The sequence below is a fragment of the Rhodamnia argentea genome, chromosome 9 (assembly GCF_020921035.1).
Source record: "Rhodamnia argentea isolate NSW1041297 chromosome 9, ASM2092103v1, whole genome shotgun sequence".
Classification (NCBI taxonomy): Eukaryota; Viridiplantae; Streptophyta; class Magnoliopsida; order Myrtales; family Myrtaceae; genus Rhodamnia; species Rhodamnia argentea.
Window position 1 is genome coordinate 20,078,157 of NC_063158.1, and position 20,950 is coordinate 20,099,106.

The window sequence follows — 20,950 nt, forward strand, 5'->3', positions numbered from 1 at the left end:
CAGCTAGCTTTGCCTCAGTTTCCAAAGAAAGTGTCTTTCAGATATTTGGGCTCGGGTCCATCCTCGCCGCCATCGTGTTTGATCCAAGGGGGCGGTCTGTACTTTTCGCAGATCTTTGTTTGCCCTCTTTGGGAATTTTAAGGTATCGCTTCCAACAACGTGAGAAGTTACTTGAACTGAACAAACATTCCTAGCGCCTAGGCGTATGCTCCTCAACCGAAGGAGCACGCCCCACACCTAGGGTGAGCTAGATGGATTGACCGAATTGGAAATCGCCGAGAATCGGATCATCATTGACCGAACAAATTATTTATTTATTTTTATTTTTAAAATGTAAACTTAATAATCCATCACTTATTTCACTTATTTCTTAAGTGTAACCCTAATTTTAATTAATATATTAAGATTAAAGTCTATATTGCTCACCCCTATAAATAATTCACGGGTTTCATTGGAGTGATTTATCTGTCTGAGGATCATTCGATCGGGTTCCCGATTCCTAGATGGGATTGGATCGAACGGGGAACGATTACCCCTACTATCCGTCTCTCATCCTTTGGAGCATTGTCCCGACCTATATGAAAATGTATAGAATTTCTCTCCCAAGCCTTCTCTCTCAAATTTTAACGTGGTCTCTAAGTTTTTTTTTTTTTCCCTCCAACTGTGGTCTCTAAGTTCATTATCTCTCTCTTGGTGGTGTTTTCTCAAGTTTCCAGATCCTATGATTCAAGCTATATATAAGACCCCCGCTAGAACACATGCTTAGCTTGATTAAGTCCCGGTAAATTTCGAAGGGAAAATTTCATTATGAACTCTAAACTTTTTCTTGTAAAAGTCAAAGAGATGAGAGCTAGAAATAGCACAAAAAAAGAAACTTAAGGAGTTTTTCTCGCGGTACAACCGATATCTCGTGCTTTTTTTCATCTTACCAATGCCCTCAAATTTGTGCCCGTGATCCAAAAATACATCTTATGATAGTTCCAACCATAATGACAGTTGAACTTATGACGTTACGGCATGGGTGGACACGACCACGTAGTCGCAGGATACATTTCGGTCGCTCTACGAGTTTGGGATATTGCTGAAGCAAAAAAAAAAAAATAATAATAATTGTTAATGTCTCATGGGACAAAGGTGTTAATGTCTCATGGGCATGACCGCCTTTGCGCTTTTAGTTTTGTCTTTATGGTCAGTGGCTCCTAATCATGGGTTGGTGTCGGCCCGGCCCGACCCGACCCAGCAAGTCAATTTGGGCCGCCTTGCCTCGGCGCACGAACAAGCGGGTTACGTGTTGTCCAAGTTGGCCTGACCCATTTGACATCACTACTAGAAGTCAAGAGCCATCTCCTTGATTTGTTCTAATCACAATTTTCAAAATCTAATTAGATAGAGGGTTTCCATTGTTAATATACAAATAATTGACATAGAAAATCTTCCCATCTGACATGACAGAAAATCCACGTTCACATTAATGTGGACTTCTTCTTAGATGCGAACTTCCATCCAATAGCTACTGATGTAATGAGACTACCAATAATATTAACTACAGAAACTTACACAACGCCTTAAATGTTAATCAATAGCCGGCTTTTTAGTCCACATTTTCATTAGGCTTCGAATCAAAACGCGGTGATTATGTTTAAGATTTCGTTAATGAGACGTACACCTAACATTGTACCAAAACAAAGTATAAGGACTATAATTGAACGAGCCTATTATGGGGCCAAGAGTGGAACACTTATTTAAAACCTTGTACCTACAGAGGTCGCGTGTTTACAATTGCTTTCCTGATTTAGAATTTTTCCCACTTGGAATTTCGATCTAATATTACTCAAAACGACTTCAACAATCGCAAAGAACATCACGGGCATTAAAATCGCAAAAAAAGAAAGTACAGAATGGAACGTGAAGAATGAAAAAAATAACGTACACAAAAATTATAATATGCCCTGATTGAAGTCACGTTATCCGATTGCTTGACTCGTCAATTAATGGATACTTTAGAGGCAACTGCCTACAAATTGATTCAAGAAAAAATTATAGCTCTTTGCTAAATGGTAGAACATGTTACATGGAGCAGTTGAATTGCTAATAGAATAGTGCTAATTGCAAGCAAAATCAGCACAATACTATTAAGATAAGTTAGATCTATTCATTTGACCAAACTACAATATGACTTTAATTGTCTTTTTTTCCTCAAATGGCTACTCTGAATTCTATAATTCTTGTAATTTTCACGGTTGTTTTTTAATGGTATGTTCAATGTAACAATACGACGTTACGATGCGTCATTGTGATTAAGATTAATCGTGGGAAAGTGGCACCGCAAGAGTTCCCTAATTTTTTTTTTTCTTTCTCTTGAAACACGCAAAGGGAGAATCTTTAGATTCCCTAACTAATGATGACGACACATGTCTTTTGTTGTTTTCTACTTTCTGTCTTCTTCATGGGAATGAGGGATGTCTTTCGTTGGTTGTCTTCATTGTCTGGCCTTTTTCCCTTCCCTCTGTTTTGCTTTGCTCATCTTGCCTGTCCCTTCATATCTTATTTATTAGGCCCACGGAATAACGAGGTCACACATAAAATAATCGCATCGATTTTTGGTCCGTTTGACTACAAATTGCAATCAGCCTCCACCATATACGATTTTGAAGGTCCATAACCATCTAATTAAAATGGATAAATATCGCCCCTTGATCGTAAACTCTCTATGTTTTTCTTTTTGTTTATGACATTTTATATGAGAACTGGGATAAAATGTATAAAACCTTACAACCGATTACAATTCGATGATCAATGTGCCGTAGAACGGCACAAAACGAAAATCCGATCTATGCCTCTGATGTTATATGTGACTTATGGATCTATAATCGATTAACGTCTTGATATATTAACTTAAAAGCACATGCGAAACCAAACACCGTAATTCCAATTGCTTTAGCAACGGGCAAATTGTGTGAGGATAACGGGAGAAACAAGACGATCAAAAAGGGGATTCTTGGGAAATTTTACAATACGAATTTGGTGCCGTTTTCTTTAGGATATTAAATAGCGAAAATTCAGAAATTACGAAACCATATGTAATACGGGTTTAACATGTGCTTAAGGGACATTTCTTGACATTCTCCTTTCAAAATAAAAAGGGCAGATAGTGATGGGCATTCCAATGGCGATGTTCTGCAAACACAACGAGCGAAATAGTAGACCACACGTCCGGTTCTCTCTTTGAAATAAATAAATAAATAAATAAATAAATAAAAACTTAGTCCGATGAATAACGACATCACGATTCGAATTTTCAAATTTGGGGGGATGAGACTTACCTCCAAATTACCATTTAACACTTAAACGAAATTCAAAGTATGCTAGTTTTTTTTTTCCGCATGAATATCACATAAAATGATAAATGGGAAAAAATTAGACAAATTCCAAAACCACACGGATATGGAGATTAGGGATGAGCATGATCCGAATTGGTCCGGTTCCCTCCGAAATCGAGGACTGAATAGATTATCCCGATTTTCAATTTCGGGTGATCTCTAAAATCGACGAATTTGATTTGGTTCGATCTGTTCTTGACAATAGTCCGATCGATACATCTTGTTCAACCTTAATGGAGTCGCATCATCCTTCCCCGAATGCGACCCCTAACGCATCATTCCTTTCCGAGCTTATACATTTGAGCGGCGCTTTTGGAATCATCGGGAAGTCCCAAAGTCAAACTTGTACTTTGACCTCTCTCAGAAAAAAAAACGTTGGTCAGACTCGACGGAGCTCGGTCAATACATTCTCTCTGTTTACGACTTACGAAGAAGACGCGGTCGGGCCCAGACAAGGGTGTGTGATTACTTTCCCTAATCCCACCGATTAATTACGGATTATGTTGCTAAAAACCTCCAGCCGCTAGTGCAGTAATTAGCGAGAATTGCTTATGGAAATTGAGGGATTAAGCCGAGTTATCGAAGTATTATTAGAAGTTGAACATGATCCGCAGCTCGACAACCGCGTTTATTAATGGAATCGTGCCGTGAAAACCTGCAGGTGGATAGAGGGAGATTGTTCTAATTCATGAAATCGGGAATCCAACCGACGCAACCCGAGAATCGAGCAGAAGTTCAAGCCATTTTCAATTCGGTCGATCCGCCTTTTAAGTCGAGTTATCAAAATATTATAGCATGTTAAACATGACCAGTGACTTGAAAATCGCATAAATTAAGGAAATCGAACGCATGGTGCCATGAAGATCTGCAGATGATTGATTAGAAACTCAGTAGTAGTCATTGATCAGAGAGAGAGAGAGAGAGAGAGAGAGAGAGAGAGTAAACGATTTGAAATTCTCGAAGCTTTCTATTTACATTTTTCCCAGCCAGCGATCACAACCCCAACCCACCATCGCAGCTCGCATTCATCAAATACAACACCAGATTCCAAAATCCTCCATAGCCGAACATCTAACTCTCTCTCTGCAAGTAGGAAGTTCTGCTCGAGATACAGGAGCAATACATGCGATTACATCAACAAGAACACCCCTCCCAAAAAAAAAAAGAAAAAAAAGAGAGGGAGATCTGAGAAGAGAGAGTCGAAACTGAAGTGGGTGGAAACGAGTACAGGATTTCAACCGAGAAGGGGGTTCAGAAGTGGCAGCCGCAGAAGAGGTAGAAGAAGCAGAGGGTGGCGACGAGGACGATGGCCTCCAGGACGGACACCAGCTTGAACACCAGGTCGTCGAAGAAGGAGAGCTGGATGTTCACCCTCCTCCACCGGAAGGCGCTCCCCAGGAACTTCACCCTCGCCCACCACGACGCCGCCCGGTCCCTCCTCGCCGCCCTCCTCAGCGACCACAGCCCCCACCTCCTCCTCCTCCCCTTCTTCTTCTTCCCCTCCGCCTCCGCCGCCACGGCCGTCGTCCCCGTCGCCGCCATTCCTTCTTCCCTCATTTCGCCTCGAAACCGCCTCCGGATCCCCTCGACGCTCCGTACGCTCAGCAACGAAATGGGGTTTCCTCTCTTTCTCTCTCTCTCTCTACTGGTTCCGTGAGTGGGAGGGTGGACGGCGTGGGGTGGTTATATGGGGAAGGGAGAGGGAACAATATTTTTTTTTTTTTTTTTAATTATTTTTTTTGCTTAGAGAGTACGGATCGATTCGATTCGATTGATCGAGGGGGGCTGCGTGGAGATTTCGGGGATCGAGCGGGGGCGTTTGCGTAATTTCGCAGGCGGGCGGGTGTAAAGGAGAATGAAACTCGCAAGCCACAACCGCGTTGTGATTGGGTCTTAAAGGTCTAGTTGTTGTTTGGGAGGGAGGCGTTTACGTGGGGACGTGGACTGGTGAGCTGTACTCGGGGCGCGTTCAAGCCTCTCTAGAAAAGATGAAAATTATTAAATTGAAAAAAAAAAGTAGTAATTCAAGCCCTTCAATAATTTTTTCAAAAAAAGAAAAAAGAAAAGGGAAAATTAATATTAATTTGCAAAAACATTGTCCTGCTGATTATCTAGAATAAAATGTTAGGAGAAGAATGTAAACGGACCGAGAGAGATGAGAGATTTTCCGGTTCGGACTCGCATTCTCGTCGCGCAAATCAAAATTAACGTGAGGATCTCCTACACGAGTCTCGTCGCGTCGCGCGACTTTTCGAACCATGATCCGAACGAGAATGTTTCGAAGGAGACGGGCCAGAGAGAAAGAGAGGGGAGCGGTGACGAGAGAGCAGATGAGGGATAGAATGATCGATTGATTACCGTGACGTTTTTTTTTTTTTTTTTGGACAAAGGCCAAAAGAACAATGAAGGGGAGATATGGAAAAATATTGTCTAGAGCTGCTCAGTGTCGTGGTACAAGAAACCCTGGTTGTTAATATCGATTTATTCTCGTGAGTTGATTCGAATTAACTCAAAATTTCAGGGTACGAACCCAATACCTGTGAAGTGCAAGGAACCATAGTCATCCTCAATCTATTCTCGATTCCCTTCTTCGGGTTATCAAGTTTTAATGTATACGTATATGCCGAGCGAATACGTAATTCTAACACGAACAGAGTACTAGTCCACTCCCAACCTTCAAAACCAATAGGAATCGTCGATAACATCGGTTAATAATACTGTCGTATTTCACTCTTTAAGACGGTGCGGGCTTTGTTAATTCATGTGGTGAGTTACGCTGTTATACTTTCCGCAACATAGATTAGATTTCGTGACGGGCATGGAGAACTAATCTTAAATGAAATAACACCTAAATTTCTTGTCTTTGCTAAATAAAGAACTATGTTGCAATTAATTCTATTTCTAGGTTGCAAATTATGCACAAAAAAAAAAAAAACAACGACAACAACAACATAGCCCTGAAAAGCCAATTGCTTCGTTTCTCGTGCTGCACGAGTTGCTAGGTACGGCACGTGTGATGGTGACTATCTCTTTCGACAGTCTATACTAGTCTAGGTCAGATCCAATACGACTTTCTCTTCATTTCTCCTTTTTGTTAGTTTAATTATTTTATTGGTAAATAGTAAATTGACGTTAAAAAAAAGGGTTAATACCATGAAAAACCCTAAACTGGTACACCCGTGACAAATTTACCCCAAACTATTTTTTTGACCACGAAAAATCCCAAACTGGTACATATGTGACAAATTTACCCCAAACTATTTTTTTTACCACCAAAAACCCTAAACTGGTATATTTGTGACAAATTTACCCTAAACTAATTATTTTGACCACGAAATACCCTAAACTGGTACACATGTGACAAATTCACCCCTCGTTAAATCGTCACTTTGTTTTGGCTTTTGGTCCGCTACGGTATGGGAGAACACAACCCTTGGTGCTCCACCCATCCGTGCGCTATGGATGGTGTCATCGTACAAGAAGAGACTACTGAAGGAAGGAGGTTCACGATTTGACATAAATAGGTAAGCCTTAGGGGCGGCCGACGGCGAAGATCCCGACCATGGAGACCATGGGGATAACCCGGTAACAATGATACGGAAAGCAAGTCTTCGATCTTACAAAGAAAGGCGATGGCTCGAAGACCTCGTCTCTAATGCTTTTGCCTTCCACGAGACCGTACCTGTCGGATCCGAAGATCACCTATCTCAAATTGATAAACCTGTAACAAATTGAGGGTTAAAACCCCATATTGGTATACCCGTCAACTATCACATGTCACTAAATCAACAATTTGATAGTTAAATTTAATGAAAATTAACGGAGGGTAAATTTGTCACATGTGTACCAGTTTAGGGTAAATTTGTCACGTGTGTACCGGTTTGGGGTTTTTTGTAGTCAAAAAAATAATTTGGGGTAAATTTGTCACAAGTGTACCAGTTTGGGGTTTTCCATGGTATTAACCCTAAAAAAAAAGGGGGGGAGTAAATTGACGTTTGCCGTTTACCCATTCCCCAAATTTTTTCTTTATATATCTCTTTTGAGTAAAATAATGGATTAACATCATAAACTAATTTTTTAATAAAACACCGTAAACCGATATTTGCCCGAGATTGATTTTTTGATCATAAAAAAAATCATAAACCGATACACTCGTGATAAATTTACTCTCCGTTGATTTTTGTTAAATTGAGTTATTAGCACGAAAAACTCTAAATTGATATACATAAGGGTGTAAAAATCCCAAATTGGTGTATCCGTTAATTATCAAGTGTCATCCAACTCATCAATTTGATGGTAAAATTTAAAGGAAACTAGCGGAGGACAAATTTGTCACGAGTGTACTAATTTATGATTTTTTTGTGGTAAAAAAATCAATCTCGATTAAATACCAATGTTGGACTTTTGGTCCTTAAAAAAATTAATTTGAATAAATTTATCACACGCGAATAAAAGATGAGTGATGTCGGTGCTTGTGACCCATAAATTCAAAGACATAATTGGAGGAAGTTTCCTCCGACAAGGATGAAGGAAAACGCACGGTGTCCTCGTCAAATGGAATTTCTTCTATACTTTTTTTTTTTTATGGGGCGAAATTTCATCGTAGCATATAAAAAATAAGAGAATAAAGGAGCATAAACTCCCTTTTTCTTTGAACGACTTTTTCATTTTGATTCCTAGCAATATACGTGACAACTCATTGGCCCGAATGTACGACCTTGAGCATTTCCACAGCTTTCCGAAAGGTATGCAAAGTAGAAGAATATTGTAATTGAAAGCAAAGAAAATTTGCAGCTGCGAGTGAAGTGAGGAGATAAAAGTTCGAATTGAGGGTTTGGAAGGCGGCACGTGGAATAATTCAGAAAGATACTCCAATTCGCGAACGAGAATCTCCGACTCTTATTTACGGGGAATCTTACCCAAAAGGAAAAAGGGAAAAAGAAGGCCGGACCAAAGTTCGAAACGAGAAATTCAACACGTCCCTGCATCAATTCAAAGGGGGAATACGAAAGTGAAATGTGTCTCCGGTAAGGTCGGCTGGTTCTCGAAGAAGACATTGGTTGAACCCACCACCGTCTTGAATCCAATGGATTTGATTTAAAGTAGTTTAGGGATTGGAATGTATTTTTTTTTTTTTTTGTCGAAAGAAAGATTCTATTCATTAATAGTCGAGAGAGTTGCATAGAATGCTTTCAAACTCTCAAAAGACGGAAAAAAAAAAAATCCCGGAAAGCAAATTATGCGGGTAGAAGCACACCCTCATCCTCCAAGCGTAGATCCGATACCATGACCTTGCGACGGCCGATCACCAAAGTTCATAATGGGCATACACCAAGAGCTCCCATATCAAATGCAATGACTTACGATGTGCGTCGAGGTTCGACATCTCTATCATCAACGCCGAGCAATAACACCAACAACAATATGTTGAAAAAACACAGATCGGATACATGTAGGGAACTCCCAAATCTATATCTAAATATAGATCGGGAGAATAAAATCCTTAAATCTAGACCTAAATCTAAATCGGGATAGAAGAGCGGCTTAATCAGCTATAGAAAATTGTTTATACTCATAAACTCCCAAAATATAGTGGGAGAGAAAAGGAAAAACAACCTAATAGAAAAAAAAAAAACCGATGACAGTCGAGCGCTTCGCCTTGACGATCGCCTCCCGGAGGCTAACGAACTCCCGAACAGAGAAGCGCGAATCGGGACTAGCTTCCGAGTCCAACTCCACCGAGATGAAAGAGAGAGCGAGAAAGGAGGGAGGGGGGAGGGGGGAGAGCTCTCTCCCTCCCCCTCGAAAAATACAGGCGGCGGCACTAACCCTAGGGGAGCGAGAAAAGGGAGGGCAGCACGCAGCTCTTGTATTATATTTACAGGCCACATGCATGATATTAAGTGAGTATAAGTGAGTATCGTGGATAATTATGTGCGAATAATCTCGAATTGAGGTTGCCCACCCGGCCCGGATGTTGTCGATTGTGAAACACAGAGTTGAGAATTCGTGCGATAGCTGTTGTTTCGAGCCCAATTTCTTAATTTAAAGCCATTATATGTTAATTTTACGATGGATCATGGAGAAGAGTGTCTCAAAAGCACTTGTTAAATATGCTTATTATTAAATTATTCAGTTCTTGGAATATCGATTAAACACAACACGATGGTAGAGGGTACATTGAAGACAAAACAAGCGATATATTTTTTTAGGAGGAATAGACGGCAATTATCGAGAGGGGTTTGAGTAATATTTCGATTACCCATAACACGATTGCATGTGTATCGACCTTGCTATGTTTGGCGGATGCTTGCCTACGAAGTCCTTGGGATATATCATGCTAAGTTCAATTTAAAAGTTAATACCACAAAAAGTTCTAAACCGATATACACTTGTTACATTTATGCCAAACTAATTTTCACGTCGCAAAAAAATCCCAAACCTTACACCTCTGGCAGCTTTTACACTATCCTAATATTCATGTCAAAAACAATCCCACATCATACACTCATAACAAATCTATCTAAATATTAGGGCAAAATTGGGGCGAAAGAGAGATTTTAGCAAATTTTCGAAACGTGCCAGAGCTCTTGATGAAAAATTAGCAAATCTTAGCGGATTTTCGAACCTCGGTTAATTTTCTATAGATATGGCTTCTCCAAAACGACGTCGTTTAGGAGACCCATCTAACACGTCAGATCCACATCACATGCTGATGTTCGAGTTGTTTGCCGCATGCGTTTCCACGTTAGCAATTTGACGGGGATATAGGACAGAAGCTAACAGAGGGTAGATTTGTCATGGATATACTAATTTATGATTTTCTGTGATGCCGAAATTTATTTGGAGTGAATGTAGCACCGATGTCCCGATTTAGAATTTCTTACGATTTGACAATCAGTTCAGGTTAAATGTGGCGTGGATGTGCCCGGTTTGTGATTTTGGGTGGTAGTAATCCTTGATTTGTTGAATAACAACGGCTAAATATGTCGTGGATCGGTGGATGTGCCGACTTGTGACGAAAAAGTCAATCAGGAATCTTTCTGCCTAGAGAAAGGCCAAAACAAGCAGCCCAGCTTGGTTTAGAAAACAAAATATTCCCCTATAGAAATTTTGCGCAACTCTTTAGAAATTTTATTGTCGACTTTAAGCTATGCCGGTGATGTGTTTATTGCCTTTCTCAAGATGCTCCAAATTAGAGAAATTTCATCTTCTCGTTGCAATGAATCAAGCCAATCGTAATTTCAGAGCAAGCCAATCAAACATAGTCTCATGAAGACAGGGAAAAAAGAGGGAGAGAGGAGATTATGGTTCCATTTGTTACGTGAAAAATGAAATTTTCTTGAAAGAAGTTTCTCGAATAAACTTATTCTATTGAATTTCCCCATATGCGGTTGTATTTTGCAAGCGATGGGAAGTCATTTCTCACACTTGTTGTAAGAAAAATATGAAACACACGTGTGAGGAAAAGCCTTGGGTATGACCCTGGATTCCGAGACTCATGGACTTGAGAAGGGGCGCTTGCGATTGGGGCACGAGAGCCGGGTACTCGTCGAGCACTAGGGTCCCAAGCACGGATGCTGGGGACTTGGGCCGGGGCACCGAGGTCCCAAGCCCATCGTCGAGGGATTTGGCTCAAGCGCCAAGGATCTAGGCTTGGCTGCCGGGGTCTTGAGCGTGAGAGACCGGCGCATGGGTGCTTGGGACATAAGGCTGGGTGCGGGGTCCTACGCCTGGGTGCTGGAGAATGTGCCCGACTTTGGGAGATTCAATCGTGGGTGTCGGAATTGGGACCTAGTTGTGGTGGTCCTAGGCTCGAGCTTTCAACGGTCCTTGACTCGGTCTTGGGGGACCCGGCACCCCGGGATTTGGTTTACTTTTGTAAAATGATCTTTGGTTTTTTTAAAGGAGAAAGTCATTTTCCTAGCTCCTTTGGTTTCGAGAAAAATGAGTGATTTGAAAAATATTTTCCTCAAAATGATCGCATGCATCGTTTAAAATAGTTAGTCAATGAAAATTATTGTCGGAAAACAATTTGTTTCTAAACATTTACTTAGACGCTGAAAATACTTATTGTCTATTCATTTTGGCAAGCGATATAAGCGCTCATTTTTTGAAAAATATTTTCCAAATCAATCATTTTCCACAAAACAAACGGAGCAATTTAAGTTTAGGTTTTCCGCTGATTATGAAAAGATTTCTTTTCAACTCCTTTTCAGAATTTAAGGATAGGTTTTCGGCTGGTCAGGAAGAGATTTTCCAACTCATTTTCCCAAACGATCCAAATGTTAGAAAACATTTTCAAAATAACAAAATTTTCGAAAAACAAAATGGACCTTGCTTTGTGGCGTGATCACCCTATATGTCACGACACACAAAAAAATAAAAAAGACATCAAGAAGGGGTCGGAGAAATGCACCCCAATTTGTCAATCAATTCGGAATACGAGAACCACTCTGCAATTCTTAGCTCCATTAAGGGAAAAGTACACTAGAAGTGCCATAACTTTTGTACGGCGTTCACTTAGGTGCTATAACTTTCAAAACGTTCACTTAAATGTCATAACTTTCAAAAATCGTTCACTTGAGTGCTACGTCGGCGCAAAATCGTTCACTTGAGTACTACAATAACTTTTCCGACGTGCCACGTCAGCTTTTCGACGCGCCACATCATCTTTCCAGCGTTTACAGTAACTTTTCCAGCGTGCTACAGTAACTTTTCTAGCTGCCACGTCGGTTTTTTCGGCTGCCACGTCAACATGGCACTCAAGTGAACGATTTTTAAAAGTTATGGCACTTAAGTAAACGTTTTGAAAGTTATGGCACTCAAGTGAACACCGTACAAAAGTTATGGCACTTCTAGTGTACTTTTCCCCTCCATTAACCATTAATCCGCGCCACTTATTCACTAATCCACAATATTGACAGCCGCCAACAATTCTCTCACTTCACTCCGCCTTTCTGTAAACTTTACATTTCGATCCAGAGGTCCGCGATCAAACCCATTTCTCAATCTGATTATTCACATTCGCGTACACATTCTTCCGATCGTTTCGATACCGTCCGACATCCTTCTTCATCGCGCACGAAACAGAGCACGAAAGCAAACTCTTGCGACGCCAGACAAGGCAACCATCATTTTTTAATGGAAGCATCTCAAAGCCAAATTGGTCCCGGACAAGAGGAATGTTGGTCCGAGATCACTTTAACAAATCAGCACGAAACATCCGTATGTGCTGTTGGTGACTGTTTTGCCTGCATTTTACACGACGTAGGAATGCCATTAAAATAACACTAAGCCAGCCCACGCACAGTATGCAACATCCAGAGGGATAAGAGCAATCAGTCTTCAAAAGCACACTACACCATCATTCCCTACAACAATTAGGTTGTCACCTTTGCCTTTATCTAAAGGCACTGGATTCCCGGATCGTCCCTTTTTTAGGCGCCGGTCGGGTCGAAAAGTAAGTAAACGGACTCGTTCGACCATAACTCGAAGGAGGTTGCCCCAGTTGATCAGAAGAGGGGGCACTCTCGGTAGCCTTCTTGATACCAATCCCGATTTCTAAGAGAATTATTAAAAAACTCTAAATCTATTACAATTGAGTCAATTCAGTTATAAATAATTTTTTTTATGCCAATTGAGTCCTTTTGCATTTGTACCAATTCAGTTTATCCGGTCAATTATGGCCTAAAATCATTGGAGTGGTGTGATTGACGCCGACGTTAACAACTTTTAATAATATTTCAGTATTTTTTGGATTATTTTTCTTATTTTGTCTTTTCTTTCACTTTTTTTTCTTTTCTGTTTTTTTCTTCCCTTCCTTCTTCCTCTAGCCGGTCACCGAGCCTCGGACCAGCTACAAGCAAGGGCGAGGTCGACCTCACCAGCCTCTAGCAAAGCTCGCCCCTCACTAGCCACCGGCGAGGCCAACCTCGCCGACCCTTGCCTTTGGCTAGTCGCCGGACCTCTATGACCGGCTGGAGAAAGAAGGAAAGGAAGAAAAAAAAAACAGAAAAAGAAAAGGAAAAAGAGAAGAAAAAAAATGAAAAGCAAACAAAATTTAAAAAAAATACTAAAATAGTATTTAAAATTATCCACATTACCTCCGGCCATGCCACGTCAACAATTTCCGCAAAAAATGGTCGAATAAATTGAATTGGTACAAATACAAAGGTTTAGAATTCAATTACCAAAAAAAAAAAAAAGGTTTATAATTGAATTTGCACAATTACAATAAACTTAATTTAATTTTTTGATAATTTTCCCTCCGATTCCTGTATTGCAGGCATATGTGCCTTAAGAAATTGATAATAAAATTTGGTCCCGTCCAATAGGACAGTCACTCCCTAATTATCTTGAAGAGGCGGGGCGTATTGAATTGTTCTTGTGGAGTAGATGTTATATTGTTGTTTATGTTGTCTATGTCATGTATTCAACTATGCACGTGTACGGGTGCATCAGAGCATATGCGTCACCTAGCGTATATATCTATTGGGTTTTATTAGCATAGCAGTTTTTGGGTAATTGCGAGGGTCAAGTAAGTGTGGTAAAGTAATTTTGCTAATATTTTTTTTTTTAAATATTGATTACCATGTTATGTTCGAGTAATGATAGTAAGCTCGATGGGAGGCTAAGAAAGTTCATGTTCGTAGGTTATCATATTGGTTGCTATGCATGAAATTAAATTCATCTGTTATCAACAGAGAAGTTTCATTTGACGAGTCTCTAGTACTTTTGGCTATGAGTGATTGTGGAAGTGTATATACAAATTTGAATGGTGTTAAGCTCAAGGTAAAGTTGCAATAAAAAACTCCTGAGGTAGCGCGTGCTCGCGGGATAGTCGAGATAGATGATGCTTGTAGCGAGGTAGAGCCTGTAGAGCCAACGGTTAATATACTTATCAAGTTTAACAAAGTACGTGTTCGATCTTCTAATATATGTAGCAATGGTGGTTTTGCTTTATCCGTGATTGTGCAGGTTGTGTCTAAGAATCCTTATGAAGTAGCTAAAGGTGCAGGTGGAGTTGGTGTTATGATGAGATCAACGATTATGGCTGGACTTGGAAGATGTGTGGCAGCTCAACTCCTGTGGAGCTATGCGAGAGTAGCAACGAAGTTCGGATGTCATTTTTCTCTCACTTAGGATGCGTTTGTTTATCGAAAAATAAATAAATCGAAAAATGTTTTTTTTTTTTAAATAATCGCCTGCATCACATGAAATAATTAGATTAGGAGAATATTTTTGTTATGGATAACAATTTATATCTAAATATTTTCGTGAATAACAAATTTTTTTATTTATTTATTTTTATAAGCGACAGAAAGATATTTCTCAAACTAATCATTATGGGCAAAACAACGGAAGGGTGGGCTCTCCCTCAAATGGCCGGCTAAACTCCCAGGGAGGAAGATTAACCGGGAGACCCGGCAATTGAGCCACTAATTTTTTCATGCAACATGAAGCCACAAATAGAATTTACAAACTGAATCCTCATTTTGGTCCCCTGTAAAGTCCGATCGACATCTTTGCATTTTAGGACCTTTGCTCAATTGCGTAAAATATCCGGGTCGCTCGCGAAATCACCGGCAAAATTCATTCAAGCCTAGATTGATCAAACTCGAGTCGTGCCTCATTTAATCACATACTCGGGCACCTATCACCGTCCGTAGCTGCGTAATGTCCTGATTAACGTCAACATGTCGCTACGGCGCAAAATTGTAAATTTAACCTGACATCCAGAAATTCTCTCAGGTTCTGGTATGTGCTTTGAACCGAATGTTCTTCTGTTAATCGGTTCGATCTTTTCTGTTAATGTTTGACTTGACGCTTTCGTTAGTCTGAAGGCTTTCCTAGGCCCATTTGACGATCCTAACAAAAGAACAGCAACTATCTAACTGCTTGGATGGAACAAAATGAATGTGGCCCTCTAACATTTGCCGCTTGTTTGATCTTTCTTTAATGGTGTCAACAGCGGCAGACCCGAGTTTCCTGGTTTCTTGTTCCAACGACAAGGGCATTTATTACTAGAGCGACAAGGAACACATGATCATGAATCCCCCCGAATCCTTCATCGGTGCAAGCACGTCGGAGAGGGATTGAGAGTTTTGAGGAAGAGGAAGCAAGACCGACCTGATTCCATACGGTCCAGGACGGAAGAGGGGGCATGGAAGGAAGTTCGAGTATGAACTCGACGCTGATGGAAGAAGAGCATTGCATCACGCTCCCCCCGAAGATCAATTCGCATGGGCTACAGGTGAAGGGTTACTGGGAGCGCGGCGTGTTCCAGTTCGCGATGCCCCAGATGCAGCTCCAGATGGTGCTCATCTTCGCCGTCTCGCAAGCCTTCCATTTCATCCTGAAGCGCGTCGGCCTCCCTCCCTTCGCCACGCAGACCCTTGTACGGTTTATCCTCTGCTCTACTGCGCCCTTTCCTTCCTTTTTTTTCCTTTTTCCTGATGAAAAGAACGAAATTCGCTGTTTATAATGCTAATGATGAGTTCGGAACTTTGTTCGGTTTTGGGGTGGAACTAAAATAGGCGGGGATTATGCTCGGGGCGGTGATCGGTAAGAACAAGGACATCAAGAAGTTCCTGTTTCCGAACTTTGGGATAGACGATTCGCAGGCGCAGGAGATCCTGGACGCGGTGGAGCTTTTTGCGTACACGATGTTCTTGTTCCTGAGCGGGGTGAAGACGGACATGGGGATGCTATGGAAGATCGGGAAGAAGTCCTGGGCAATTGGGGTTGCCGCCTCCCTAGTGCCGCTAATGGTAGGCGGCGCGGCCCTCTTTGCCCTTGCCGACTTCCGCAGGCCCGATACTAAGGAGATCATGCTCCTGACTGCGATCCAGTCCATTACCGTCTTCCCTGTGGTCTCATGCCTCCTCAACGACCTCAAGATCCAGAACTCTGAGCTGGGCCGCCTCGCGTTGTCCTCATCCCTTGTGAGCAACCTCCTCGGCCTAGTGCTCCTGTTCTTTCCATCGCTCACGAGGATGAAAAAGGAGGACGCTTTCAAGAACGTGGCCATGGCCGCGGGTTTCCTCTTGGTGATCATCTTTGTAGTGCGGCCCGCAATGCTCTGGATTATCCGGCAGAACCCCGAGGGCAGGCCCATGAGAGATGGCTACCTCCGCGCGATCCTGGCCATGCTCCTTCTGTCCTCGCTAGCGTCCAGGTACTTTGGCCAGTCGGTTCTGTTCGGGTCCATCTGTTTCGGGCTGGTGGTGCCCGACGGTCCCCCGCTGGGGTCCGCGATAGTGAACAAGCTGGACTGCTTCTTCGTTGGCCTCATTCTCCCGATCTACGTGACGGTCACAGCCGCAAAGGTGGACCTGACAGCACTGACGGGCTCTTTCCAAGATATGAAGCTCGAGCTGATCCTTGTCTCCCTCGTGTTCGTGTCCAAGTTCGCGGCATGCCTCGTGCCCCCGCTAATCTGTGAGATGCCCGTCAAAGACTCGTTGGCCCTCGCCCTGATCCTGTGCTGCAAGGGGGTCGTCGAGCTAGGCATATATCGGTTCCTCCACGAGATGGAGGTCCTCAATGAGGGCCGGATGGGGCTCGCCCTGATGGCCGTGCTCGCTTTGGCGAGCCTCATGCCAATCTTGGTTAAGCTTCTATTCAACCACTCTAGGAAGTATGCGGGCTACCAGAAGCGCAATGTCGTTCACCTGAAGCCCGATTCGGAGCTCCCAGTCCTGGCCTGCATCCACCGGGCTGATCAGATCAACCCCATCCTAGACCTTGTCGATGCCTTTTACCCGACCCCGGAGGGGCCTGTTGGGGTCTACGCGCTCCACCTGATCAAGCTGGTGGGACGGGCCATGCCCGTCTTTATCACCCATCAGCTCCAAAAAGACGGTGGCTGACGGCACGTCCTACTCAGACCAAGTCATCCTTGCCTTCGCCCACTATGCACGTAGCAACCCCGGGGCGGTCCGGGCCAGCATCTTCACCGCAGTGTCGCCTCCGAAGCTCATGTACGAGGACATATGCCAAACCGCCCTGGACAACCTCACCATACTCATCCTCCTCCCCTTCCACAAGAGGTGGTCATCCATCGATGGCTCTGTCGTGTCTGAGGACAACCACATCCGCAGCCTCAACTGCAGCGTCCTCCAGTGGGCGCCTTGCTCCGTGGGCATACTCATTGATCGTGGGGGACGTCCGAATGCTGCTGCCAGCACTGCCACGGACGAGCCGTTCCATGTGGGGGGTGTTCTTCCTAGGTGGGAATGATGACCGGGAGGCCCTGGCCATCGCCAGGAGGATGGCCAGGGACCCTGAGCTCTGCCTGTCGGTAGTGCATCTGGGTGTTGACGACGAAGAGGGGTGCGTCGTCAGCTGGGACAAGATGATCGATGGGGAGGCGCTGAAGGTCTTCAAGGAAGGCCTTTTGGGGAAGAACGTCGAGTACTGGAAGGAGATTGTGGAGGATGGCCCGACAACGGCGAGGCTGGTCAGGTCCATGGTACAACAGTTCGATCTGGTCATCGTCGGGCGGCGACACGAGCTCGAATGCCCCCAGACCGCCGGCCTCTTGGCATGGACCGAGCTCCCAGAGCTCGGGATTTTAGGGGACCTGCTGGCCTCCAACGATCTTGACACTAGTTCTTCCGTTCTGGTAGTGCAGCAACAGCAAAGGCATTAAGCCACATGCAAAGTTGTAGCTTGTTAGCATTGTAACCCTCTGGTCATCCTTTTTTCTACTCTTTTGATTCTCTACATGTACTAGCAAATCAGTGGTTCTTAGCATGTTGAACCCTTTATTCTCAACACATATAAAAGCAAATCCACTTTTTTTTTACTTCAAATGAGGGATTTACCGTTCGAATTAAACGGCTAGGTCGCATACTTTATGTTCGTCGGAAATGTCCACCTCTATCGAGTGTCAGAAATTCCGAACTTTAGATCGTTACGAAATAAGGGCAGTCCGAATTTGTCGTCCAACGAGAACGGATCGATGATTCCGGCCTTGCATGCAATTAGAGGAGATTACTAAATCCTTGTCATTTAACATGGAAGGAGGCCACATAATAAGAAATGAGGAAGTGAGCATAGGAGTTTCCTGATGAGACAGCACTTGGGTAATCTTAGTTGACCCGTGGTCAAGTTAGTCACCTTTTAGGCAAATCATATCGGTTAATCCTCGTATTAAGGACTATGATCCAATGTGTATGATTGCCTCAATAGACGAATCCCCTTTCGTTATTTACATCGATGCTCCATATTTTGCCTTGCTAATTTTTCATGGATGTGTATATCATATGGTTATGAGATTATTTTGTAACTTAGTTACACAATGAAACACCCATCTTGTTTTTGGATTCAAAATAGAAAGGACAATTTTGATATTTTCATTAAAATTCTATAAATATGTATATACTATGGTTTTAATAATTTTTTTGGTGCATTTGTTTCACCGAAAATGGATGGTTTGTAAGACATTTTCCTTAAAATGATCGCTTGTATTAATAACAAAAAATGAATGAATGGAAAATATTTTCATCGGCCATGAAAATTTTTGGATGTAAATTTATTGTGGATATTGAACTTTTTTTATTGACTTATTATTTTAAGTAATACAATCGATCTTTTATTTCTTTTCAAATCATTCATCTCCCATGAAATAAACGGAACTTTGATCTCCATGAGCATGCTCATTGCAGAAAATCGAGAAGTTTGAACTATCGCCAATTTTAGCTGGTATGGTATAGTCAATTTTAGTTATAGTGACAATTTTAGATATGTTCTATAGTTCTAATATGTATATTGTTGTCGTATAAAGTCAGTTTGTTATTGTACATATTACATCGCAAGAGACACAAAACCAAACTTTTCCCTTATATTCTTGTATAGATAAGTTTGTAGACATTTTTTTTTCTCTACAACATAACATACTCAACTTAAACTAATTTTATAAGTTGTTGAGAAAATTTTTCTATGTGTTTTGAAGACGGCAAAACATTATGCCTGCTCTAATATGGTATTTAAGCGTACGTACGAATTATCCTCCATGTATACAAGTTCATATACAAATGTTGTTAACAACAAGACGTATGTACTAGCAAGGGAATTGTTACTTTGCATATGGAGAACATGATGCTGTGATGAAAGGTTGTAGAGTTGGAAGGATTTTTCAAGGTTTGGTGAACCAGCAAGGGAAGGGTGATCGTCGGGGTGCTTGGACCGATCAAATGGGAGGAGAACAACTTGGATAACATTGAGTACATCAATATACAGGGACCTAAGTGTAGAAGGTAAACTAATAGGGATAGCATCAAGTTGCCAAGTCCGGATGCATCACACTGTAGAGGAAGTTTACCCTACAGATGGCGTGGATGGTACTACACCTACCTTGAAATGGAGATCTACTTCTAAATAAATTTGAACAGGAATTTTGGTGCTTTCCAACTAATTTTAAGTAGGGGTGAGCATGGTTTCCAAGCAAAATCTGGAACCTAGGACTGGATTGATAGGGAACCTGTTTGATTTCGGGTTCCAAAATATGCAGTGGTAAGTTTCGGGCACCAAAAATTGAGAAACCGGTTCTGACGGGATAGGTTCGAAGTTCCACTAACAAGTTTTTGTACTTTTCTTGGTATATGTCTTCACGCGATCCTGCGGTATTCCATAATATTGGATGATGAATGTGTAATCTAGAGCTACTAGTCCGAGTATCCATTTCGATTTTATTTTGTTAATGTCGTATTTATTCATGCGTGTAAATACGAGTTGTGATCGATGGATTATAGCAAGCAAATGACGTTCATTAAAGGTGATGATACACTGCAATCATTTAATTAAAAATACAGGTGGAGCACCCTAGCACCCGAGATAGGTAGGTTTCGTGATATGCATGGTAAGTTCCGATTTCAAAAAATGATGAACCTGTTCGAAAAGTAGGTTTCAAGTTAAACCTATATGGAACCTGAAACCTTTCACCCTAGTTTTAAGCCTTGGAATCCGTGAAAAATTACAAAAAATTCATAAACCTATTGCAATGGTGCTAATTCAACATAACTCTTTTAATTTGACCAATTTAGTCATAAACCTTTTGATAATTTGCTAATTCAGTCAATCTAATCACTTTTTGACCAAAAATCGCTAACATGGACAATTTCTATAAATTTTTAAAATTTTATGAATTTTTTTATCATTATTTTCATTTTTTATTATATCATAGTGGCCGACGAGGCTCAACCATCCCCTAAGATCGCGAGGATCTTACCCTTGCCAAATCCGACGAGGGCGGCCCTCACTAGAGGTTGCGAGGTCGAACCTCTTACCCTCGTCATATCCGGCGAGAGCGGCCCTTGCTAGAGGCTACGAGGTCAAAGGCCACGAGGTTCGACCTCGCAACCTCTAATGAGGGCTGCCTTCACCGGATTTGGCAAGGGCTCGAGCCTCGCCGGCTCGGCGAACTCATTGGCCACGAAAAAATAAATTAAAAAGAAAAAAGAGAAAATAACTAATAATAATATGAAATTATAAAATTTGTTCACATTAGCACTAGTGGTATCACGTAAGATGTAGATGGCCATCGTTTATGTCAACATTTTTTA

At 41.9% G+C, this 20,950-nt stretch overlaps 1 protein-coding gene across 1 annotated transcript; it reads left to right on the forward strand.

Annotated features, from left to right (window-relative positions):
* The first annotated feature begins 4,686 nt into the window (after positions 1-4,686).
* LOC115756004 (cation/H(+) antiporter 4-like) lies at positions 4,687-17,254 on the forward strand. Its single transcript, XM_030695664.2, has 6 exons — positions 4,687-4,811; positions 14,087-14,174; positions 14,361-14,486; positions 15,135-15,140; positions 15,532-15,780; positions 15,920-17,254. The coding sequence occupies exons 1-6, from the start codon at positions 4,687-4,689 to the stop codon at positions 17,252-17,254; spliced, it is 1,929 nt and encodes a 642-aa protein (XP_030551524.2).
* Positions 17,255-20,950: the final 3,696 nt, after the last annotated feature.